We start from the raw sequence: 25,730 nt of genomic DNA, 5'->3' as shown, positions 1-25,730 counted from the left end.
AGAGAAATGCTCAACAATGTCAAGAGATTATACAAAATATAAAGCCCCAAATCACTTCATTTTAATAATAGTGTTCTGTCTCTGACACAATCAATGACTTAACTGTTCGTTTCTATAACAAAAATTCAGTATAATGCTCAGTTTACCACATGTTTTAATGTTTATTGTTTCCAGCTCCACCTAGTGGCCAAAAGTTATAACTGCATGATGTTATGCATTGTGTTTCCTGTATTATTTCCCTCCAATTCCTAATGTATTCTGGGTAACTTTGCAAGGTACCATGGTCTATCCCAGCCCCCTTTCTCTCTTCAGTCGGCCATTTATTTCAAGTTTGCATATTGGAAGCTCCTCATCGCTCTACTCCCCTTGTGTCAGCATCGGTGGTATGTAATCACCCTCTCTGTATATGATTTCTGTCTTATATTAGCTAGCTTAGTTACACCCCCTGCTCAGCTAATAGTTCAGATTGTATGTTATGTGTATTGTATATTTCCATGAACCCAGTACTGATCCTATGTATCTGTTTCTGTTGTAGTTTTACCACACATCTATACCTACGTTCAATAAACCACAGATTCAACTACAGTCTCCCTTATTGGACCCCGGTATAGCGGTTTAGCTGCTTGTTAAGCTATATGAATCCTGTTCATTTAGTGAGGACATGACAAATAGTAATAATAATAATAATAATAAAAAAAACCCAGACTTAGGTTTGGCCACAAACTGATAAAGTTTCAATAATATTATTTCCTTAATACTGTAATTGCAACACTAAGAATATAAAGTAATGGAATTGCAGAGATCACAAGATCATATGAGCACCATGCTCAGAATTCCCCGCAATTGCATGCTTATCATTAAGGATTTAATGGTTGTCTAAGGAATTTTCTACCGCACTGAATGCACTTGGGCAAATCATCAAGATTGACTGCTGGCAGCTCCCTGTGTAATTGTCGACCATTGACGTCCCAGATGCGCTCAATGGGAAGACCCTGCAGGCCATTTAGTCCACACAGGATTCTCATACTGGCACAAGCAACATGGGACCTGACTTTGTCGTGTTGAAAAATGGCTCCTGCAACACTTTCATGTTGCTGCATGGCCTTTTCTATGGCATTGCCTGATCAATCGCTAACAATCATTTAATCCAAAGAAGAAGAGCAAGATTCCTCCATGAAGAGGCAAAACCACCATTCCAACCTCCATTGGCATCTTGTTCTGAACCATGATAGAGAGGAATGGCATGAAGTCAATGAACAACTGCAGCTGGAAGTCTGCATCTTATTAATCTCACTGATACTTTGTGTAGAACCTGTTTGGTACTCTTAGTATGTGACATCTAATTTTGCAGTACAGAATGGATCACTGTAGCGCTATGGCATGTGCCCCAGCATGGTGTCCCCTTCCCCCTTCATGCAGGGACACGGAGTTACTCACTGCCCTGGCCCCTCGGCATTGTCCCCAGCGTGCCCCTGCTTTGTCCTGGTGTGAGCAAGTGCGAAACTGAGACCAGGGGACTTTTTGAACAGGACTGGCCGTATCGGCACCACGCTCGGGCACTGTCCGCACTGGGACCAGGGACTTGGGTTCATGACACTGGCCACATCAGGACCAGGGATTCGGGCTCAGAACACTGTCCACACTGGGACCAGGGATTCAGGTTCAGGACATGGGCTACACCGAACCAGGGGACCTCACAACTGCACTGGTAGACCACCACACTACCTAATGACTAAATTAATTGCTTAACGACTCCCTAAGGGAAAGGGAGTCTTTTATACAGGATGGCTTCCAGGAATTGGCTTGCAGCCATCTTGCAGGTGAACATAATTGCACTAAATGCCTCTCAGCCACAGGCCAGGGACATTTACCATATGTAGGGGCGCGTCGCCAGAAACTGGTGCGTGCACACCATGAAGAAGCAGAGATACACCCGGAACCATGCTGGGGCCAAGGTGAAGAGTAAGGCCTGTATCACACTTCAGTCTTTTGACGTCAGTTGCAAACCGTCAAAGTGTGAAAAACGGATTCGCGTTTTGGACGGATCCGCTGGTGGTGCATGAAATGAGAGAGAGAGCTTTTCCGGGCATACGCAGTCAAAAAAAGCGGGTCCGCCACAGAGAAAAAACGTTACTATGTCCATCTACTCAGCCTGGCGGACGCTGAAATACCAATGGATCCGTCAAATAACGGATGCAACAGATGACCATCCGTCACAATCTGCCAGTAATGCAAGTCTATGACAAAAAAAAGGATTCCGCCAAAAAAACCCAAAACGGATCTGTTTTTTCAAAAAAGGGTGGATTTCAACTGATGTAAAAAAACTGAAGTGTGAAAGAGGCCTTAGCCGGCATCCCTGCATGAAGGGGAAACTATGGAGTGGCACCAGTCATTGTATTACAATCACTATGTGCCATTCTTCGAATCTGAATAGTCCTCGTTGCAACAACATGACAGCATGAAGAGGCCTTCACAAGGGAGAGTCACACTGGTCCTAATGCTTGGATTATGGTGTTGGATGACATAATGTATTGTAACAAGATCCCTCTAGCCTTCATTCCAGGTACACTATCAATTGGTTGTGGAACCAGTGGTGCTGCCATTTCAACCAAATTATCTCAGTAGCTGTTTTTCACCATGAGAATGCCAGGCTGCATGTTGCACATGCTACTTTGAGCAACCTCCATGGTGTAAATGTGCTACGATGGCTGCAGGGTCTCCAGACTTGTCTCCCATTGAGCACATCTAGGACATCATTAGTTAGCAACTGTAGAGGTTGCTGCCAGCAGTGAATCTTGATGATTTTCGTGCCTAAGTGCATTTAGCATAGCAGAACATTCCTCAGACAACCATTAGTATCTCTTTGATAGCAACTAAAGCGTGTAAGTGAGGATATTTCCGTGTGTGGACCTAATATGCTATACTGAATAAATCTATATTTTTTGAAAATTTGTTTTCATTTTCTCATTATTTGCATATCATTAACATGTCTATCTATCCCGTGATTTTTGTAATTCCATGATTTTTCCTTCTGGGTATTGCAATTTTATTATTGAGCAGTGGAAAATATACAATTCTAAAATTTTACATTAGGAAGATTCTTCCCCAGCAACAGGACTAGATAAGTCCTCCATGTGGCCAAGATACCTGTATCACCGTGCCTGGTTATGGTGACTGACAAAGAAACATAGACAGAAAATTATCCATCATGCAATACCATCAGGGAGGCAACTGATTTCCTCCAAATGTATTCTGCACACAGACAATGTCATGAAGAACCATCTTCAGTATAAAGTAGAACAAGGAGTCTTGCAAGCGATAATGAAACCCCCACAGAGCACTAATCTCAACAACATCATTGTGCCTTTGTGGGATTACAGGAAGAAACAGAAGTATTTGAACAAGCCAACATCTACAGAAGATCTATGGTTAGTTCTCCAAGATCTTTGGAACAACTGAATTCCTTAAAAAATGTGTGCAATTGCAAATCTACCTAGAAGAACCGATCCTGTTTTGTAGGCAATGGGCGGACACACCAAATATTGATTTGATATAGATTTTTTTTGTTTATTAACTCTTGCATTTTGTTAATTGATTAAAATAAACCATTAACACTTCTATCTATCTAAAGTCATTCTTGCTTTGTAGCATTTTTTCCACACCTGCTTGAAACTGGTGCACAATACTGTGTGTCGCATAATGACAGCGGAACACAGCATAATATATTATCACATGCCTGGTTAGGGTTTATTGACATGTCAGTATGTCACCCACGTGTTTTTCACCGACCGCACGCTGACATTATATTCTACAGTATGAGGCTATTCCAAGTTTTAGGTTTTCACAGTCACACATTACATCACAATGACATACGGTATTCTATGTATCAGTTTTTTACTTGTTGACCGATGGCCCATTTTGGTCCGATTCCAATGAATGGATCAGAGAAAAAAATGGAAGTCATTTGAGTGTCTTCCGTGTTATCTCCGATTTTCACTGGCAGGTTGTTAAACATTGGAAGGACTGCACGCTGATGGTAAAAACCGGATGCACGGACCAAAAATGAATGAAAAATCGGATAAAGCATATGAGAAAAAAAATTAACTAGTGTATGTTGCCTAATGTAAACCTGTTGGTATTCCTACCTTAAGTGAAAAATGTAGGTAAGATTTTCATGTCAGACACTGACCCAGGCCTGGGCTAGTACAGCATATTTCTGAAGACCACATCTTTTATCAAATGGAGGAATTTTTCTGCAGTGATCATTGTTTTCCATCAGGAAGTGGAAATTGTGACATTTCTGCTGTGCAGCGGGCTTAACAGATTACTAGCGTCATGTTTTCTTTGCTGAAACCCTATTGTCGAGCATGCTTTTTATCCTCATAAAGTGGCACCAGCTGAATTGTGTGTTCATCAATGTATATTTCATAATATGGTTATCATTGGACTTTTGTGGGATTAATAAATACGAGCAGGTCATGGGGAACACAGTCATCAAACGTTTCATTTTAAGGAAAAGTATTATAAGGCATAATATACTGTTGTCTCAGTGTATAATGTGAAATATATTGGACTTATTACAGCACCCATACACATTAGATGAGAAACCAGACAATTTGGTGGGATCAACAAAATATCTGATATGTATGGGGGTCTTCCCAACTGTCCCCAGACAGATGTTTTCGAAGCAGAGAAGGATCAGGCTGTTAGAATTTCAATGCACAGTCCTTTTGTTCTCAGAAGTCTTACCCCGGCTTTCTTACTTCTACCGAGGCTTGGACTGGCCCACAGAAGAACAGGAAAATCCTCTGGTGGGCCAACTTCCTCTTCTATGAGCAGTACTTGGCACAATATATTTGAATCCACTATGTAAAGACAAAAGTGGCAAACAATTAATCTACCCAGTACATTGTTATACACATTTGGGATTGAGGATAATGTCACATTTGCATGTAGCTAAAAAGTGGGGCCCTCTGCACCTCAGTCCAACACTGCTTCTACCCGTGGAAAACATATGAATGCTTGCCTGAATGCTCATGCCTATGGGAGAGTCAGGAGAGATGGCTGCCTGGCTAACAGCTCATTCATACATCCCATTTTTCCACATGGCCGATTATTTTAATCAGACTCTGATCAGAGATTGATCAGTGTGGTCCGAGTCTCATCCATTTTTCTCATACGTATTGAAATAAAAAAAAATATTCTCCACTTATTCCTTTCTAACAATCTGAGAAAATCGGACTGCACTTGGATGTCCGATTGTTTCACGGACCCTTTGACTTGCATTGGCCATTTTGGATCAAAATTGGACGTGTCTCCGTGGACCTCTCGGTCCGCTAAATATCACGAACATGTGAATGGCCCCATAGACTATCGCAGGTATGAGTGCTCTCTGTGAAAAACACGGATAGCACCCGTACATGAAAATCGGATGTCTGAATGAGCCCTAACAAATGTTTGGCCCACAGTGATCTCAGGCGTAGGACCAGCTTTACAGTAAAGTATTTAAAGTTCTTGTCTGGGGTTAGTATTATTATATTACATATTATTGACCATCTATATCCATTCTATTACAAATTAGAAAACGTTTAAATGAATTTACCTTGAAAATGATCTCTGACGTGTGTATATGTTGAAATATGTGCAATATCTCCGACTGATGACAGATGTAAAGGGGATAAACCTGTAACAAATTTCACTAGAAAGAAGGACCGGTGTGCTTTGCTGTTAGTCATAAGACTGTTTACATGGCTGTATATTGGGAGTCTTGTGTTTATTGCCCATGAATAATACTGACGTGTTCCACACATCACTTATCTCTGTATAGTAATGTACTTCTACATTGTGCACTAAACAACATGCCAGATTTTCCAGAACAAAGGAGATGAATGAAATCCCTTTTAGTGATCATTCGGAAAAGCCCCGAGGGAAGGACTTGTAGGACACAAGAAGGATGGAGGTGTGAATCAGGTGTGGATGGGTGTGTCTAATACAATACATAGAGGAGTATATATATTCCTGGCATTGAGAAATTTTCCTTAACCTTTTATAACCATCTACCATACAGGTAAGGTGTTCCGAAATCCGTCTACTTTTAGTCTTAGAATTGTCCTCATTCTTCTGGGCAGATGTGGCAGCTCTAGTTTGGGTTTATTGTTCGGCTCCTCTGGTTATCGCTAGTTTAAAATAACTGAATATTTTTATGTCGTCAAGTATATATTCATTTTTTTGGAGAAACAAAATGTATAAAATATCCCAATATAGTTTATATATCAATTCCTCATTGTCTTCAGAATATTTTCTCGCTGTCACTCCTGTGGACTTTGTTTACACCACGTATGGCTGCGTTCCCACGATGCGCTTTTGGGGATTTTTTTTATGTTGCAGATTTTCTGTAACCGTTAAATAAAATTGGTTACTTGCATTTTTTTTTTTCAAAAATACGCAATGTAAAAAAACTCATCGTGGGAATGTAGCCTTAAAGATTTATACAGTCATATTAAGGACACAGAACTTGGTGCAAGACACAACTCTGATAGCCGTATTGTAACTATAAAATCAGTCCTAGGTCATTGTGAAGAATTATCAAAAATCATGAGGAATTGATAAAAATAAAGTGCCACAATTTGTATAAATTTTCATTACTTAAAAGGTTAATTCACACTTTTTATGATTAAAAATCCATATTTAGCTTTTCTTTTAATTAAAAAATGTTGCCAGCACAATACATTTTTTTTAATTCATATTTCTGTTTTTCATGTGCAGATTTTTTTTTTTTACACCTGACGATCGGCAGCACTAAATGCCTACTGGTAGCACTAAGTGAACACCAATCAGCTACTTCTTTGCTGATCGGCCATCAGTAATAGTGTGTTTACACAGTAAGGCCATGTTCACACGTTCAGTAATTGTAAGCCAAAATCAGGAGTGGGTGATAAATACAGAAGTGGTGACATGTTTCTATTATACTTTTCCTCTGATTGTGCCACTCCTGGATACTGATGGAAAATACTGATCAAATACTGAACATGGCCTAAGGGCTCATACTCACTTGTGAGAGACTCGCACGATTCTCATGAGAGTCTCTTGCATGAAAACCTGGCACTGCCGCCGGCACTGAGACCAGAGCGTGCGGCTGCATACATGTAGCCGCACGCTCCGGTCCGAGTGCCGGCGGCATTGCCAGGTTTTCATGCAAGAGACTCTCATGAGAATCGTGTGAGTCTCTCGTATGTCAGTATGAGCCCTTAGACTGCGCCTCAGATGCACACTTAATGATCTGTAATAGGTCAATCAGTGCACATAGGGTGCCATTACTCTCGGCAGCACGGGTCCTATTTACAAAAGACGTGCTAAAAAAAGCAAAAAAAAATAGTTCCGGTAATTCTTTTGGGAAATAAATGGAACAATCCAGATTAAAAGAGACAACTGAGTAATTACGGTACAAAAATGGATACAATGCAGAAAGAAATACAGGATAAACGATTAAAAAAATATTTGTACAAGTTGGTTCAGTGTAATGTTTGACCTATATGTATTTTTTCCAATTTTTATTGAGATTCCTGTTAAATGTCACTTGACACTGATATTAGAATTGAGCAAAAAGATTTGCACTGTTCAGGATCAACATCCAGTCTGGTCCTCCATGGCAGCCAGAACAAGGCAGTCTCCCCCTCTGCACCTGCAGCCACAGCTTGGCATCCTGGGGCCCCTCTTAGGCCACATGACATCATCACGTCGCAGTGTTATGTAGGTCTTGATGATGCAGGAGGCCTAGTGATGTTATGACATTGTGCGTTCTAGTAAGTGCAAGAAGCAAACAGAATGCTTTCCGAGGATGCCAATCACACAAGTGAGGACTGTCCTGGTTCAGCTGCCACGGCGGACTGGTCTGGACGCCAAATCGGGGCAGCACAAATCTTTTTGCTCAACTCTAATCTATATGTGTCATATATTCATCCTTAGGCCTTTATTACACTTTGACATTCAATCCTGTATTCGTTGACTCCACAGATATTTACACCATGTATCTCACTTCAGCCTCAGTCTTTCTCTTGACTGTCTTGAGCTTCGAGATTCAGAGCATTGACGCCACCACTCCAGGATGTCACCTCCATCGTAAGTGATCACTACAGTAAGATATGGTACAATAACGAATTAAAGAAAATACGTTGCCATGTTCAACACTCCACTTCTGATGCAACTGCTAGCTAGGGGCAAGGACACTGTTCCTAACTACGTAGTTTAAGTACTCACTAGCAGTCACCTGTTGTATTCATGCAAGATATCCTAGCAGAGCAGCACTTATGCGTCCTCTGTACTATTTCCTTAAATTTAATGTAGCATATTGTAAGAATATTTGTGTTTTCTCTTATTTAGAACAGCTTTATCTTTGGCTACATAAATATGGCAAATATGTAGCCACAGAGCCTGTGTATTGGCATAGGACGGGGATGTCAAACTCAAACACACAGAAGGCCAAAAGGAAAAACTTGGAGTGGGCCAACCACTATACAGTATAATGGGCCACACACAGTCCTCCATACAGAATAATGGGAAACACATAGTCCTCCATACAATATAATGACCCCACAATAGCTTTCTCTACAGTATAATGGGCCCCCACAAAGTCCTCCATACAGAATAATGGTCCCTACATAGTCCCCCATACAGTATGACCCCACATAGCTTTCCATACAGTATAATGGGCCCCACATAGTCCTCCATACAGTATAATAGTCTCCACATAGTCCTTCTAATAGTATTTAGGGCCCCACATTGCCTTCTATACAGTATAATGGACCCCACAAAGTCCTCCATACAGAATAATAGCCCCACATAGGAGTGGTGGTTCTGGTGTCGTGGGCCAAATATAATCACCCTGCGGGCCAGAGTTTGACATGTATGGCATAGGAGCATTGGACACTGCGTGTACCCCTGTAGCGCACTGCATCAGTTATTCTCCCATAGAAGTAATGTTTCTATGGATGAATTATGTCCCTCCATATTACAGTATCTTATTGGTTCATATTAATAAGCAGTCTATACTCTTTATAACTATTATTTTCATCTTTATCACAGCATTTAATGTTACTATAAGGAGTGACCGCAAAGGGACTTGTCGAGGGACCCAAGTCATCAAGGCATGTGTGGGATACTGTGAATCTAGTGCTTTCCCATCCAAGTATTCGGTGCTGGTGGCTAGTGGGTACAAGCACAATATAACATCTGTATCACAATGCTGCACCATAAGCAAACTACAGAAGGTAAGAATGGATAACTAAGAAAGGGAAAGGTTGCTGAAAATTATGGCAGCAGCTTTATTGTGCTAAAATGTCAGCTGTCATTTCTACAAATCTGCTTTACTTTTAAATAAATGTGGATCCTTAGAAGCCTACAATTTTATGCAGCAGGCACACAAGCAGATGAGATAATGAGTTTGCATTTTAATAAATTAATTTATGCTTGATCTATTTTTAAAATACTGTGGCACATGCAATTTTTTAAAAAAGCAAAAAAACAACCTTTTATGCAGGTCTGTATGCCAAATTTCGAATGGAGTTCTTGCCAATAAGCAGTGATGTCCCTAAACTTGTGTATAATAATATTGAAGCAGAATACTTAAGAGTTGAGCAAAAAAGATTTGTGCTGCCCTGGTCCGGGCCTCCGTGGCAGCTGAACCAGAGCAATTCAGATCCCGCAACACCATGACCACGTATCCAGCCCATTCCTCCATGGCAGGTTCTGCAGCCAGCATCCTCAGCCCAGCATCCCGAGTACCTCTAGTGTTTAGTAGGTCACAGAATGTGATGAAAAGATTGGAACTGCCAAGGCCACGTATCCAGCACATTCCTCCATGGCAGGTGAAACAGTCCTCACTTCTGCGGCCAGCATTCTCAGCACAGCATCCTGAGTGCCTCTAGTGTTTAGTAGGTCACAGAATGTGATGACAAGATTGGGACTGCCATGGCCACGTATCCAGCCCATTCCTCCATGGCAGGTGAAACAGTCTTCACTTCTGCGGCCAGCATCCTCAGCCCGGCATCCCGAGTGCCTCTAGTGTTTAGTAGGTCACAGAATGTGATGACAAGATTGGGACTGCCATGGCCACGTATGCAGGTGGAACAGTCTTCACTTTTATGACCAGCATACTCAGCCCGGCATCCCGGGTGCCTCTGGCCTTAACTTGGCAAGATTATAGCTACCATGGCTCCGTGTCCAGACCAGTCGATGGCAGGTGGACCTGCTAGCGGCATCCGTGGTACCTGTGGTGTTTACAAAGACCTGCAATATGATAACATGCAACTACTAATGGTCACCTCTACTTATAATCAGGGATTATAAACCCTGTTGGAAAAAGCTTGCAAGCAGCGGACTCTGTGCTTTAGACTAGCCACTACTGATAGCCTGCAGAGGTGGGTGGTAACTAAGCAATAAACCACAAACAGTAAAATTAGGAATCCTCAAATCTGGAGAGCAAGTGAATTGCAAAGTTGCTTGTTTTTACTAGCACTTCAAAATTTTAACTATTTATGATAATACTAATCCTTTACTTTGAAGCCAAGTCTCCCCTCTACAAAAAAAATTACCATTTTGTTTTACAGGTAAAGGTTCGCCTATTTTGTGGAGCATCTCGATGGGAAGAAATAGAGATTGGTTCAGCAGAGTCATGCCAGTGTGCAACGTGTCGCTTATCCCGTTATTAAGTTCTTACATGCACATTCTGCAAGTAGTGGCGAGCTTCAATTCACCAGTAATCCATAGAGCTGTAAGCAGTGCTTGCATTAATTGTATAGTAGGAAGTACAGATTATACACAAGATATCATGCAACTACTAATGGTCACCTTTTTTACATACTGCAGCACTGCAGGCTGGAAATCCTTCATGCACTATTGAAACTTTTAGGCCTGGGCTACTACGACTTTTTGTAGCTCTACTGAATGATTTTAACTTTTTAGCTAAAGCTCCAGAACCAGAACAACAGGGTTGGACTGGCCCTCTAGAGAACCAGAGAATCCTCTGGTGGGCCCTGGCTTCTCCTTCAGGAGAGTTCATAGTGCAAACCTTGCAGTTGCTATGGGGCTCTTCAGCGCGGGAGAAAGGTGGGCCCTCAGAATCAAATTCTATGGTGGGCCCAATGTTCTTCAGTCTGACACTGCAGAGCAATATATGGAAGTTGAATGCAAAAAAGTTGCAGTGTAGCCCAGGCCGTATAAAAAAATGTTACGAAAACCACCAGATTATAGTCAGCTATATAATTATTCTTGTCTTTGTTCAAACTTTTTATTTATATTATATTTGCAACTTTATTTATAAAAAAATTATATATATATATATATATATATATATATATATATAATTCATGCTACAGTCAGATCTGAATGGAGATTCTGTTGTTTGATGTGCTATTTTATTTAAGTACTGTATTTATAAAAAATTGTGGTTGACTTATTTTACAATAAAATTATACAGTTATTTATTGGGCTCAGCATTTTATTTTTCCCCATTAAATCCTAATTAAAGTGTTATTCCCTAGTCATAGGACAAGGGATAACTTGCTGATTGTTGGCGGTTTGAGCTCTGGTACCCCCAGTAATTGGAGAGGTACAACCCCAGTAATCCCATGAGCAACACTTTGGATCTCCGACAATTGATTCCGCAAAGCTCTGTTGTGAATGGAGAGGAGATGCTGATGCTCAGTCTTGGCTAGATTCATTGTTTATGGTATGGGACTGACAGAGAAAGCTGAGTACAGGAGATGCTCAGTCTTGGCTTCATTCATTGTCTATAGGATTGCAGGAGAATGCAAAGTACACCACTCGGCTTTCTCAAGCAGTCCAATAGACAGTGAATGAGGCCAAGGCCAAGCACAAGCATCTCCTCTCCATTCAGGATGAGGCTCTGCAGAAGCCATGCTCGGGGATCCAGAGCCTCAGTTACGGGATTACTGTGGGGTCTTATGAAAGGAGGATCACTTAATTGGGAAATAACCATTTAACATTACATATAAAAGTTGCACCCAAGGATCCATTATGATTATACTCAGAGTCTCAGCAATTTTATTTTATTGTGTCTGTTTGAGCAAGGCTTCCAGGACAAAAACACCTAATATGATATACATTAAAAAATTATGCTATTTTACTTCTCATGGATTCATTTGAAAACAGAGGCACACACTGTAGGACGGCAGTCCCTTAATACGGACCATGAATGGTATTATGGACGCATACAGTAAAGATCTGAACTTCTGTTGATAAAATTTTCTCTCTAGTCAAATATTACCATATAACACAAAACATTAAGGGATTTGTTTCTGCTCTGGTACTGCTGATGTTTAAATGTTGTTTTTTCATTTTGGCCTAGCGAGTGTTAATTTCTGTCTCTTGCTGGAAGTTCTTTTAGGCTGGTCAGCTGATGTTGGTTAGTAAGCACTCCCACCTTCCTTTAAATCGTCACATGGCCCATCAGCTGATCGTCGGTCATAGCATTCTTCTATGCAGTCCAGCTATGGGTGTGGAGCGCTCCTGTGTCGGTGGTATTGCGGATTCCTGGTGCCGTTTGCTCTGCTTCTGTGGAGCTTAGCAGCAGAGCCTGAGCTAAGTATTTCTTCCTTTTTGATGGTTTGTCTCTTCCTCTGTGTGTTAAAATCTGCAGTGGTGATTCTAGCTTCCTTGCTGGCCAGTGCACTAGCCAGGGTACATTGAGGTGACAATCGGGGTCTAGGCACATGACGGTGGCGGGGGAAGGACCCACATAGGGAGTTAGGGGAGCTTAGGGACAGGCACAGGTTGGTGTCAGGAGGTGTCCCATCCCTCGCCTTTTACTCCATTTACCATCCTATTGAATTTATATGCGGTGTCGTCCACCAGACTTGCTCATTTCCGAGCGTGACACCATGCTGCTAACTAGTGTCAGACTGGGATGCCAAGGGCCCCCAGTAACCAACTCAAGGGTCTCACTTTTCAACTACATGCAAATATGACATTATCTTCAATCACAAATGTATATAACAATGAACTGGGTGTGTGCTAAGTACTGCTCATATGAGAGGGTGGTGGCCCACTACTGCACTCCTGCCCTCCTGTGGGCCAGACCAAGACTTCTGCTGACATTGTACTACTTAAACCAATAGGTGTCATTGCTGTACAGAATGAAATTCTTCCACGAGATTTCCACTTTAGGAACACGGAAAACCTGGCTACCTAAAATTCTCTTGATCTTACCCAAGAATACAGAGGTCACACTGCACATGAGTTCTCAAGTTCATGATTTCCAGCAACTGAGATATTATAGTGGATAAATTTATTAAAAAAAACCCCACACACATTCTTTTGGGTATGTAATCCTACTGCAAGTTACTGCAATAACGATTAATCATTTTTGTTGATACCAACTGCTGCATCAATTTAATGAATTTACAGGAGCAAGATTTGTTGCAGAAATTTTTAACAACTAAGAATCAGTTAAGTACATCTGGCGTTGTTTAGGCAACATGAGTCATTAGTTCAGCTGAAAACTGCACTTTAATATTGCTGACACCAAAAAAAAAAAATCTTCATAGCCGCAATCAGACCATATAATCGTCCAGGGCAATCAGTGTTAATGGTCAGATTTTTTTTTTCAAAACTGCAGAGCTATGTGTCATTATGAACACTTCTTACAGCTTTCAGTTTGGGTCAATGTCAGCTCTGTTGTACTTTCGCTCCTGTCACACTGACTGCTATGAGATGAAAGCTGCAAGAAGTGTTTGTAATGACATATTGCTGTGCTCCACGATCTATGCACCTTTTGTAGTTAGTATTGCAGAGGTGAGCTGAGTGTCCTTATACATCTCTCAACCTGATAAAGACGGGTCTGACCCTCTCTTGGGGTATGATCTTTTTTTTCCCATGCATGATGCCTCCTTCTTATGAGTGGTGAAAATCATACAGGGGAAAAAGTAAACAGCCCCAGAGAAAAGTGAAAACTAAAATAGATACATTACAAGCTAGTATCTCTGCTATAGAGATGAGAAATTAAGGGTGCAGTCAGTCAGCTATATAACATGGACTACGATCGTATCGCACTGATTGGACTGGCCAGCTGCTCTCGTGACCTGAGTATGACAGCTGCATAGAAATACATGCTGTCACGCCCAGGTCAGGAGAGCCACCGGCCAGTCCAAGCCTTTCGATGCGATCATCATCCGTGTTATACAGTTGTCTGACTGCGCCCTAATAAAAAAATGTTTTTTTCAGCTCTTGCAAAAAACAGAGCTCTGACCGGGTAGTGCAGAACAACTTCTATTCATTTTAATAAGAGGAGATGTTCTGCAGTACTCTGCAGTGGCCTCCGCACACTTAGGGTATGTGCACACGCTGCGGATTCCGCTGCGGACCCGCAGCAGTTCTAGCTACGGTGTACAGTACCATTCAAATGAATGGTAAAAAAAAAACGCTGTGTAGACGTTGCGGAAAAATCCGCGCGGATTTGCTGCGGTTTTGAAACCGCAGAAAGAAGTGACATGTCAATTCTTTCTGCGGAATCCGCAGCGGGTTCCTATCGCCACCATTGTGGAGATGGTGAATCCGCAGGACCAAACCGCAGGCAAAACCGCAGATAATCCGCAGGTCTTTTGACCTGCGGTTTTTGCAAAATCCTTGCGGATTAATCCGCAGCGGATTCCGCAGCGTCTGCACACACCCTTAATGGAACAGCACTTGCTCCATACAAAGTGCTTACATCCAGAGCAAATAGCCGGAGATGTTGGGGGTGGGGAAGCCATCGATCAGATATTAATGACCTGTTGTACAGGATAGGTCATCAGCATGGTGCAACCAGACAACCCCTTTAACATGGTTATCACCCATATTTAACTTTGGGAAACACCCAGATGAAACTTTCTTCAGAATGTGTTTGAGTGTAAAAAATTGTTTCATTAGTCAATAGTAGTTGCATTCTTTGGCACCAGTATACAGTATATACAGTACAGACCAAAAGTTTGGACACACCTTCTCATTCAAAGAGTTTTCTTTATTTTCATGACTATGAAAATTGTAGATTCACTCTGAAGGCATCAAAACTATGAATTAACACATGTGAAATTATATAATTAACAAAAAAGTGTGAAACAACTGAAAATATGTCTTTATTTTAGGTTCTTCAAAGTAGCCACCTTTTGCTTTGACTACTGCTTTGCACACTCTTGGCATTCTCTTGATGAGCTTCAAGAGGTAGTCACTGGAAATGGTTTTCACTTCACAGGTGTGCCCTGTCAGGTTTAGTAAGTGGGATTTCTTGCCTTATAAATGGGGTTGGGACCATCAGATGTGTTGTGCAGTAGCGTAGCTACCGGGGGGGGCAGAGGGGGCGGTGGCCCCGGGCCCCGCGCTCTCAGGGGGCCCACCCGGCGCTATGGGCCCCTGAGCAGGCGGGGGGCCCGGTGCCAGCAGTGGGCCCCCCGCCTGTCATCGCAGGGTCAGCGCTGTCGGCTACATGCCGACACAGCTGACCGCATTGATGACAGAAGGAGCGAGTGCTCCTTCTCTCATTATTCCCCTGTCACCGTCTGACGTCACAGACGCCAACACTGATGAGGCGCGATGACGTCAGTGCCCGGTGCCTGCAGTCGGAGATGAGCGAGAGCAGCGCAGGAACCAGGAGGAAGAGAGGCGAGTAGTTTATGGGGGAGTGGCGCATTATACTACAGAGGGTGGCTATGGGTGTGCATATACAGAGGGTGGCTATGGGTGTGCATATACAGAGGGTGGCTATGGGGGTGCATATACAGAGGATGGCTATGAGGGTGCATATAGAGGTTGGCTATGGGGTGAATTATACTACAGAGGGTGGCTATAGGGGTGCATTATACTACTGAGGCTGTCTATGGGGAGTGCATTACACTATAGAGGCTGCCTATAGGGGTGCCTTACACTATAGAGGGGCCCACTCAGAAGTTTCACCCCCCCCGCCGAACCAAAACCCTAGCTACGCCTCTTGTCTGGTGGATACACAGCTGATTGTCCTACTGAATAGACTGTTGGTATTTGTTTTATGGCAAGAAAAAAGCAGCTAAGTAAAGAAAAACAAGTGGCCATCATTACTTTAAGAAATGAAGGTCAGTTAGTCCGAAAAATTGGGAAAACTTTGAAAGTGTCCCCAAGTGCAGTGGCAAAAACCATCAAGCGCTACAAAGAAACTGGCTCACATGGGGAACGCCTCTGGAAAGGAAGACCAAGAGTCACCTCTGCGGAGGATAAGTTCATCCGAGCCACCAGCATCAGAAATTGCAGGTTAACAGCAGCTCAGATTAGAGACCAGGTCAATGCCACACAGAGTTCTAGCAGCAGACATCTCTACAACAACTGTTAAGAGGAGACTTTGTGCAGCAGGCCTTCATGGTAAAATAGCTGCTAAGAAACCACTGCTAAGGACAGGCAACAAGCAGAAGAGACTTATTTGGGCTAAAGGACACAAGGAATGGGCATTAGACCAGTGAAAATCTGTGCTTCGGTCTGATGGGTCCAAATTCGAGATCTTTGGTTCCAACGACCGTGGCTTTGTTAGGGCTGGCGGAACGCACCAAATTATAAAATAATAGTAGGCGCGTTCACCGCCCGGGGTCCACCGTGCAGAGTTGGCATGCTGCTGCTAAGTAATGGCGGACGCTCAATATGGCAGTATAACACACGCGGGTTAAACGTCACCCGGTGTGCGCTGGGAGAACTGTTACCTCACAGAGCCGCACTAACGCTAATACACAAATGCCGAGCCTGTTCACACTCACAGCGCTCATGGAGAAGACCGCTCGGTATATGGTCACAGGACTCTGGCCCCAGGACATAGGACCAGTGTCCCTCTAGACCTACCGAGCGTGTGGCGTCGCAGCTGCGAACGCTGCTAACAAACTGCCGCGAAGTGACAGTGCCTGCCGTGGTACGATTGTGCCCTATGGCAGGCGACACCATCGAACGCTAGTGCTGGGAAGTGACGAGCACTTGTGGCCTATGGCTAGCCACTGGCTGACGCTGACTCTGCAACTAATTCCCTAACCACATGCGTAATATCAAGGGGAGGGGAATTTTAATGAGTCATTCACCAGGTACATGCATCCATCATCATCCACACATATAGCAATTAGAGTCTATACTAGTGTATGGCCGAGTGGCCATGCGGACCTTTTATAGCCATGCGCTTCCGGGACCTTCCTGATGCTCCAGATGGACCAATCGGAACAGGAGAAGGACCTGAGCATGTGACTCCCGATCCCCAATGGGAGATCGTCTCATGAGCATGCTCAGTGGGCCGAAGGAAAGACAGCCTCTGGAGTCTCTTGCTGCTGGCCAGACTGCATTGCCATAACTGAACCAGAGGTGGCAGTAGCAACTGAACCCACAATGCTGGTGTGGACTGAACGCTGGGATCGTGAAGTCTGCTGAGCAGATTCCACTGCGGCCGGAGAGGAATGGGAGACCGAAGGTGGGAAGGCTCGGGATTCCCGCTGTGCAGCGCCTAGAACCCGATGCCTAACATTACTCCCCCCTCCTAGGGCCACCTCGCTGTGCTCAAATGCAGCAATAAGGAGCGGAGCGTGGATATTCTCCACTGGCTCCCAGGTCTGAGCCTCAGGACCATGACCCTTCCAGTCCACCAAATAAAATTTTTTGCCATGCACCACCCTGCAACCCACGATGGCATTGACCTCAAACTCATCCGAAGACAGGTCAGATGTCCCAGCAGATGACTCGGAAAACTGGGACAAGTGGGCAGTCTTAAGGAGGGACACGTGAAAGGTGCCAGAAATGGCCAAGTGGGGAGGAAGAGCCAAGCGATAGACCACAGGGTTTACCTGCTCCAAGACCGTGAAGGGACCAATGTATCGCAGTGAAACTTGGTGGACTCGGCCAGCAGCCTGATATTTCGGGCAGAGAGACATGCCAAGTCGCCAGGGGCAAAAGTCAGAGCGGGATGCCGATGCGTGTCGGCGGACGCCCTCATTCTCTCCTTAGAGGCTCGAATGGCATCCTGAGTGTGATCCCAAATGTCGCGAACCTCCACTGCCCAGTCTGCCACCCTGGAATCAGTGGAAGTCACTGGCAACGGGATGGGGACGTGCGAATGCTGGCCGTAATTAAGGAGGAACGGAGTCTGACCAGTGGAGTCAGCCACTGCATTATTCAGGGCAAATTTTGCCCACGGTAGTAAGGATGCCCAGTCATCCTGCCTGGCCGAGACAAAATGTCGCAGGTATGTGACCAGAGTTTGGTTAGCTCTCTCAACCAACCCGTTCGTCTCGGGATGATAAGTGGAGGAAAAATTTAGCTCAATACTGAGTAGACTGCAGAGCTCCCTCCAAAACCGAGACGCAAATTGGGGACCTCGGTCACTAACTATCTTGTCCGGCATACCGTGCAAACGAAATACATGCTTTATGAACAGCGCTGCGAGACCATGGGCAGAAGGCAGCTGCGCGAGTGGCACAAGATGCACCATTTTAGAAAAATGATTGGTGACCACCCAGATGACTGGACTGCCACTGTATTTGGGCAGGCCAACCACAAAATCCATGCCAACCATCTCCCAGGGTCTGTCTGCCACTGGCAAAGTGTACAGTAACCCAGCCGGCCTCTGCCTAGAGGACCTGTTCCAAGCACAAGAGACGTATGCCTGAATGTATTCTCTTGTGTCCCAAGCCATGTGCGGCCACCAATAAGTCCTTGCCAGGAGTTCCGTGGTCCGCTTATTACCAAAGTGACCACCCACCCTGGACGCGTGCGCCCACGCGAGAACCTCTGGCCGCAGGCGGGGAACAAAGGTCTTGCCCGGCGGCACTGACTCGAGGGCAACCGGAGCCACGGTCCTCAGGCTCTCAGAGGGGACGATTAGCCAAGGCTCATCCTCCTCCTCCTCCACTGACACTACCGAGTGAGAGAGAGCATCAGCCCAGACGTTCTTCTCACTGGAGATAGTGCAAGGTGAAGCGAGAGAAGAGCGACCACCTAGCTTGGCGAGAGTTCAAGCACTGGGCCGTTTGTAAATAGACCAGGTTTTTATGGTCGATGTATACCTGAAAGGGGAACCGGGCTCCCTCCAGGAGATGTCTCCACTCGGAAAAGGCCAACTTCATTGCCAGCAGCTCCCTGTCCCCGATGGAGTAGTTTTTCTCCGCCGGTGAGGTGGTGTCATGTCCGCCATGTCTGCTATGTCTGTTTTGTCTCAAGAACTCCTGGAGCGATGTGCATGCGCATATCTTGTCTGCTATCCTGCTTGTTCCCTTGAGCAGTGTGCACACTCACCTCATGTCTGAGCTGCAGGATGCCTGCGTTTCTGCTCTGTCTTCTGTGATCTTCTCGTCATGTCTAGAATTTCTGATCATGTGACCTGTCTAGGTTTCAGCACTGATTCTGCAGTCGTCTCGTCATGTCTGGAACTCTGATCATGTGACTACGCTCTGTTATCCTGTGGATCTGAACCCGGAAGTGCTCCCCTGGTCCTGACCTGGAAGAGGAGGTGCTATGCCCTATATCAGGCCGCCCCTTCCTACACTCAGGGCCTGAGTATTGTGTGGTGTCCCTGCAGGGCTGCTTGGTCTGTGGGGCGCTCCCTCTATTCTGTGCCCTTGCACTCTGCTCTGTCGTGCGTCTCTGCACACGCTCCGTGCTCGTATTCTGTCTCTGGTCTCGTGTCTTGTCTAGTGTTTGTCCTTCGTGCCATGTTTTGTCCCTGCTCTGCTTTGCCTTGTAGTCGTTGTTTGCTCTGATTCGGTTCCGTGTTTCTGTCCTCGTGTCATGTCTCGCTCTGCTTTGTGGCTTCAGGTACCCTGCCTCTGTCTCTGTCCCTGGTGTGTCTCTACACATGCAGGCCTCCGCTCTGAACCTCTCCCTGGCGTGTCTCTACACGTGCAGGCCTCCACTCTTAACCTCTCCCTGGCGTGTCTCTACACGTGCAGGCCTCCGCTCTGAACCTCTCCCTGGCGTGTCTCTACACGTGCAGGCCTCCGCTCTGAACCTCTCCCTGGCGTGTCTCTACACGTACAGGCCTTGCTCTGTACCCTGTCTGCTCCCAAGGTCCTTCCTTGGCCTGGCTCTGGGCTTCGGCCTACGCTCCGCTGCTAGACTGTCCCTGTCCCTGGCATGCTCTTCGCATGCGTAGGTCTCTGCCTCGTTCTTTGTCTTGTCCCTGTTTTGTGCGCTCTTGCACATTTCGTACTAGGCTTTGCCATGCTGTCTCGCATGTGGCTCGGTCCTGTACCCTTTGCCTAGCCCTGCCTTGTGGCTCCGTGCCTCCGTGCACGTGCCTGGTCGCCTGTGCCTGCCTGATGTGCCTCAGCCGTGCCGCCTCTAGCCGTGCTCGCCTGTGTGCCCCAGCCGTGCCCCGTCCAGTGCTATAGTGGTCTGGCTGCGTGGCCCCGCAGCGGTGCCGCCTCTAGTTGTGCCCGCTTGCAAATGCCATCGTCGGTACCACCTGCCGGTGCTCCCAGCCGTGGTCTCTGTGCTTCCTTGCACTCACGCTGGTTCTCGCACTGTGCCTTTTCATGCTACTCTTGCACAAAGCCTTTGTCTCTTTTGCTCTTCTCTGACCCTAGTTTGCCTGCCGGATTCCATAACCTGCCGACCGCTGCCAGAGGTCTGTATCTAGATGACTGCGGCCTGATGTCCGGAGCTGATGTCCGTAGCCAGATACCTGGACCCTGTCGGTCGATGCCAGCATTTGGATTCTGATGCCACCGTACTCTGTGCCTCTCTCTGGCATGCCCCTTGGCATGCGCAGGCCACCGTCCTGTGAACCTGACCCGTCCCTGGCATGCCCCTTGGCATGCACAGGCCACCGTCCTGTGAACCTGACCCGTCCCTGGCATGCCTCTTGGCATGCGCAGGTCTCTGTTCTGCGAACCTGATCCTGGCGTGTCCGTTGACACGCACCATGTCACTAACTATCTTGTTTCCTTGCATGGAACCCTGGCTGACTTCTGGATGTCTGGATCCTGCCGATCATCCTCTGAGCTACAGACCCTGATGCCCTGGTTGATTGTGGACTGTTGTCCGATGTCCGCGTACCATCTGCACGTTCCATGCTTGGACCACGGCGTGCCATTGCACGCACCCTGTTCCACGAACTCTGTGTGTTCACGTTTGCTCCTGTTGCACCCTGAAGAGTTCCTCAAGTCTTGGACCTCGGCGTGCTCTTGCACGCATCTTGCCTTATGTTCTGTGTGTCCACGTTTTGCACCTGTTGTACCTGAAGTCTTCCTTAATGAAGTTTCTCTGAATTAACGACTCGTCTTGTCTTGTTTCCCTGAGCCGGCCGTCTGGTCCAGCTGCCGTGGTGGTTCACCCCCTTGGTCTTGCCCCTGACACTCCCTGTATAGGGGGTGGTTCTCATTAGGTCAGCTCGCCCTAGGTGGGTGGGTGCCACTTCCCAGAGGGTCTACTCTTTCAAAGAAGAACGACTCAGTGTAAGCTGACACTCGTCACAGAAGGTCTTTGAGAAGACGAAGCAGGGATGCTTCCAACCTTGAGCATCCTTCTGGAAAAGGACTGATCCTGCATCAACGGACGAGGCATCCACTTCTAGAATAAAGGGTTTATCCACATCGGGACGTTGGAGGATAGGAGCGGCAGCAAAATGGGTCTTAAGAGACGAGAAGGCCGCGGAGACCTGTTCTGACCAAACCTTGGGATTGGCTCCCTTTTTGGTGAGGGCGACTAAAGGAGCTCCCAGGGTGGAGAAGTGGGGAATGAACTGACGATAGTAATTAGCGAACCCCAAAAAACCGCTGCACCGCTTTGAGAATGGGGTTCCTGCCAGTCCATTACCGCCTGCAATTTGGCAGGATCCATAGCCAACCCCTGGGTCGAGATGATATAGCCCAAAAAAAGGTAAAGACTCAAAACTGACACTTCTCCAACTTGGCGAAGAGAGAATTCGCCTGCAAGCGGTGGAAGACCTTGCAGACGTCTCTCCGGTGAAAGGCCAAATCTGGAGAGAAGATGAGGATGTCATCCAGATAGCCCACCACCGAGGTGGAAGGCATATCACGAAAGACATCATTTACGAAGTACTGGAAGACAGCTGGGGTGTTACAGAGGCCGAAGGGCATGACCAGATACTCATAATGGCCATCCCTGGTATTAAAGGCTGTCTTCCTCTCGTCCCCTTTGCGTATGCGGATCAGGTTGTAAGCCCCTCGTAGGTCTAGCTTAGTGAAGACCTGGGCCCCACGCAACCTGTCGAACAACTCAGATCATGGGAAGAGGATATTTGTTTTTGACGGTTATTGCATTGAGACCTCTGTAATCAATGCACGGGCGCAACTCTCCACAGTTCTGTATGAAGAAGAATGCCACCCCCGCTGGTGACACAGACTTCCTAATAAACCCCCTTGCCAAGTTTTCACTGATGTACTGGGACATGGCCTCCGTCTCCGGAAGGGACAGAGGATATACGCGACCTCGAGGAGGTTCCGCGCCTGGCAAGAGGTCTAGAGGACAGTCGTAGGGGCGGAAGGGTCTCAGCGGACTTTTTCGAGAACACGTGCGCGTATTGGTGGTAGTGACTTGGGAGTGTGGAGAGATCCGCAAGGACCTTGGTGGAGGTTATCTGAATGTGGTCCTTCACACACCTATCCTCATAGGACTTGCTCCAACCCAGTATTCTCCCCGAGGACCACTCTATATGAGGAGAGTGGCAACGCAAACAGGGAACTCCTAGGAGGACCTGGTCGATGCCCTCGGGCATAATAAGGAGTGACACTGTCTCGTGATGGGACGGAGGCAGTGAAAGTTTTAATGGAGCAGTCTGATGGGTAATATGCGAGGGTAATGTCGAACCGTTCACCACCCTGATGGTGACCGGCTGAGGTAGCATAACCAAGGGGACTGAGTGCTGGAGCGCAAAGGCTGAGGACATAAAATTACCCTCCGCTCCAGAATCTACGCAAACCTCTACCGCCAGAGGAGAGGAGCCGAACTCCAACACCCCTTTAAAGGTTAGCTTGGAGGAAAACTGTGTGGTGTCTCGTAACCCTCCTGCTGTTGCCACAAGACGCGGACGTTTCTCTGAACGCTGTGGGCACCTATTGGCAAGGTGACCAGACTGTCGGCAGTGAGCGTGAGCTATGGAGGTTCGATCTGGGCAGAACTTAGAGCCCGTGTGAGGCACCTCCCTATCTGCCGACGACTCGAACGCTCGATCGGGAGACTCCAGAGGTTTGGCGAAAGTTGGAGCCAACCTAAACCTCTGTCTGGACTGGGAGCGCTCCATCCCTCGCTCTAAGAAGTGGAGATTAATACGGTTGGAGATGGTAATGAGCTCCTCCAGAGTGCCGGGAACCTCCCGAGTGGCCAGAGCGTCCTTAACTTGGTCAGCCAATCCCCTCCAAAAAAATTGGTATTAGAGTATTGTCTGACCATTCCAGCTTGGAAGCCAGTGTCCGAAACCGAATGGCATACTGAGTGACCGAGAACGAACTCCGTGTCAAGGCCAACAGCTGGAGCGTGGTATCGTGTGTGTGACCCGTGGTCCCATAAAGACCTGCTTCAGAGAGGCTAGGAACTGCGAAGCTCCCTGAACCACGGGGTCACCACACTCCCACAGTGGGGTGACCCACTCCAGAGCCCTGCCAGCCAGAAGGGACACGATGAATCCGACCTTAGCCCGCTCAGAGGAAAATCGCGCTGCCAGCAGCTCAAGCTGAATAGCACACTGGCTCACGAATCCCCTGCAGAAGGCACTATCGCCCGAGAACTTCTCGGGCAGCGGGAGGTGGGATAACATTGGTGCAGGGATGGACGTAGGAACATGGGAGACAGCCTCAGCGGCTGCCTGAGCAGTGGCCGCAGTAACATTCGCAGCTGAGGTTGAATGCCAACCTGCCCCCCAGCTGCCGAATGTGCTGCAGTAGCTACTGCTTGTCCACCATTACTAGCCAGACCCTGGCGCTAGTATAATGTTAGGGCTGGCGGAACGCACCAAATTATAAAATAGTAGGCGCGTTCGCCGCCCGGGGTCCACCGTGCAGAGTTGGTATGCTGCTGCTAAGTAATGGCAGACGCACAATATGGCGGTATAACACACACGGGTTAAACGTCACCCGGTGTGCGCTGGGCGAACTCTGTTACCTCACAGAGCCGCACTAACGCTAATACTCATGACGAGCCTGTTCTCACTCACAGCGCTCGGGGAGAAGACCGCTCGTTATATGGTCACAGGACTCTGGCCCCAGGACATAGGACCAGTGTCCCTCTAGACCTACCGAGCATGTGGCGTCGCAGCTGCGAACACCGCTAACAGAAACCAACTGCCGCGAAGCGACAGTGCCTGCTGTGATACTATGGTGCCCTATGGCAGGCGACACCATTGGACTCTAGTGCTGGGAAGTGACAAGCACTTGTGGCCTATGGCTAGCCACTGGCTGACGGTGACTCTGCAATTAATTCCCTAACCACATGCGTAATATCAAGGGGAGGGGAATTTTAATGAGTTATTCCCAGGTACATGCATCCGTCATCATCCACACATATAGCAACTATAGTCCATACTAGTGCATGGCCGAGCGGCCATGCGGACCTTTTATAGCCGTGCGCTTCCGGGACCTTCCTGATGCTCCAGATGGACCAATCGGAACAGGAGAAGGACCTGAGCATGTGACTCCCGATCCCCAATGGGAGATCGTCTCATGAGCATGCTCAGTGGGCCGAAGGAAAGACAGCCTCTGGAGTCTTTTGCTGCTGGCCAGACTGCATTGCCATAACTGAACCAGAGGTGGCAGTAGCAACTGAACCCACAATGCTGGTGTGGACTGAACGCCGGGATCATGAAGTCTGAGCAGACTCCACTGCGGCCGGAGAGGAATGGGAGACTGAAGGTGGCAAGGCTTGGGATTCCCGCTGTGCAGCGCCCGGAACCCGATGCCTAACAGTCTTTGTGCGACGCAGAAAAGGTGAACGGATGGACTCTACATGCCTGGTGGTTCCCACCATGAAGCATGGAGGAGGAGGTGTGGGGGTGCTTTGCTGGTGACACTGTTGGGGATTTATTCAAAACTGTAGGCATACTGAACCATCATGGCTACCACAGCATCTTGCAGCGGCATGCTATTCCATCCGGCTTGCGTTTGGTTGGATCATCATTTATTTTTCAACAGGACAATGACCCCAAACACACCTCCAGGCTGTGTAAGGGCTATTTGACAAAGAAGGAGAGTGATGGGGTGCTACGCCAGATGACCTGGCCTCCACAGCCACCAGACCTGAACCCAATCGAGATGGTTTGGGGTGAGCTGGACCGCAGAGTGAAGGCAAAAGGGCCAACAAGTGCTAAGCATCTCTGGGAACTCCTTCAAGACTGTTGGAAGACCATTTCTGGTGACTACCTCTTGAACTCTTGAAGCTCATCAAGAGAATGCCATGAGTGTGCAAAGCAGTAATCAAAGCAAAAGGTGGCTACTTTGAAGAACCTAGAATATAAGACATTTTCAGTTGTTTCACACTTTTTTGTTAATTATATAATTCCACATGTGTTCATAGTTTTGATGCCTTCAGAGTGAATCTACAATTTTAATAGTCATGAAAATAAAGAAAACTCTTTGAATGAGAAGGTGTGTCCAAACTTTTGGTCTGTACGGTGTGTATGTGTGTATATATATATATATATATATATATATATATATATATATATACACAGTATATAGCAAAAGTAGTGATAAAATTAGATAAAAAGGTCATAACTTGTGAACAAAGCATCACTCAGA

At 46.5% G+C, this 25,730-nt stretch overlaps 1 protein-coding gene across 1 annotated transcript; it reads left to right on the top strand.

The window, feature by feature from the left end:
* Nucleotides 1-306: 306 nt before the first annotated feature.
* GPHA2 (glycoprotein hormone subunit alpha 2) lies at nucleotides 307-10,992 on the top strand. Its single transcript, XM_073554309.1, has 5 exons — nucleotides 307-383; nucleotides 3,263-3,428; nucleotides 8,014-8,118; nucleotides 9,082-9,266; nucleotides 10,605-10,992. Exons 3-5 carry the CDS (start codon nucleotides 8,025-8,027, stop codon nucleotides 10,704-10,706), a joined length of 381 nt encoding a protein of 126 aa, XP_073410410.1. The 5' UTR covers nucleotides 307-383; nucleotides 3,263-3,428; nucleotides 8,014-8,024; the 3' UTR covers nucleotides 10,707-10,992.
* The last annotated feature ends 14,738 nt before the right edge of the window (nucleotides 10,993-25,730 follow it).

Source organism: Dendrobates tinctorius, unplaced genomic scaffold, assembly GCF_039654945.1.
Source record: "Dendrobates tinctorius isolate UK_male_01 unplaced genomic scaffold, ASM3965494v1 ptg000211l, whole genome shotgun sequence".
NCBI lineage: Eukaryota > Metazoa > Chordata > Amphibia > Anura > Dendrobatidae > Dendrobates > Dendrobates tinctorius.
The sequence above is the reverse complement of the archived record's forward strand: the minus strand, read 5'-3'. Positions and strand labels throughout refer to the sequence as shown.

Bases quoted from the DNA above. Each gene is read 5' to 3' on its own strand.
- GPHA2 (XM_073554309.1), top strand. From the start codon at position 8,025: ATGTATCTCACTTCAGCCTCAGTCTTTCTCTTGACTGTCTTGAGCTTC. The intron at 8,119-9,081 runs GTAAGTGATCAC...TCTTTATCACAG, and splicing joins TCCAGGATGTCACCTCCATC to CATTTAATGTTACTATAAGG. The intron at 9,267-10,604 runs GTAAGAATGGAT...TTTGTTTTACAG, and splicing joins CCATAAGCAAACTACAGAAG to GTAAAGGTTCGCCTATTTTG.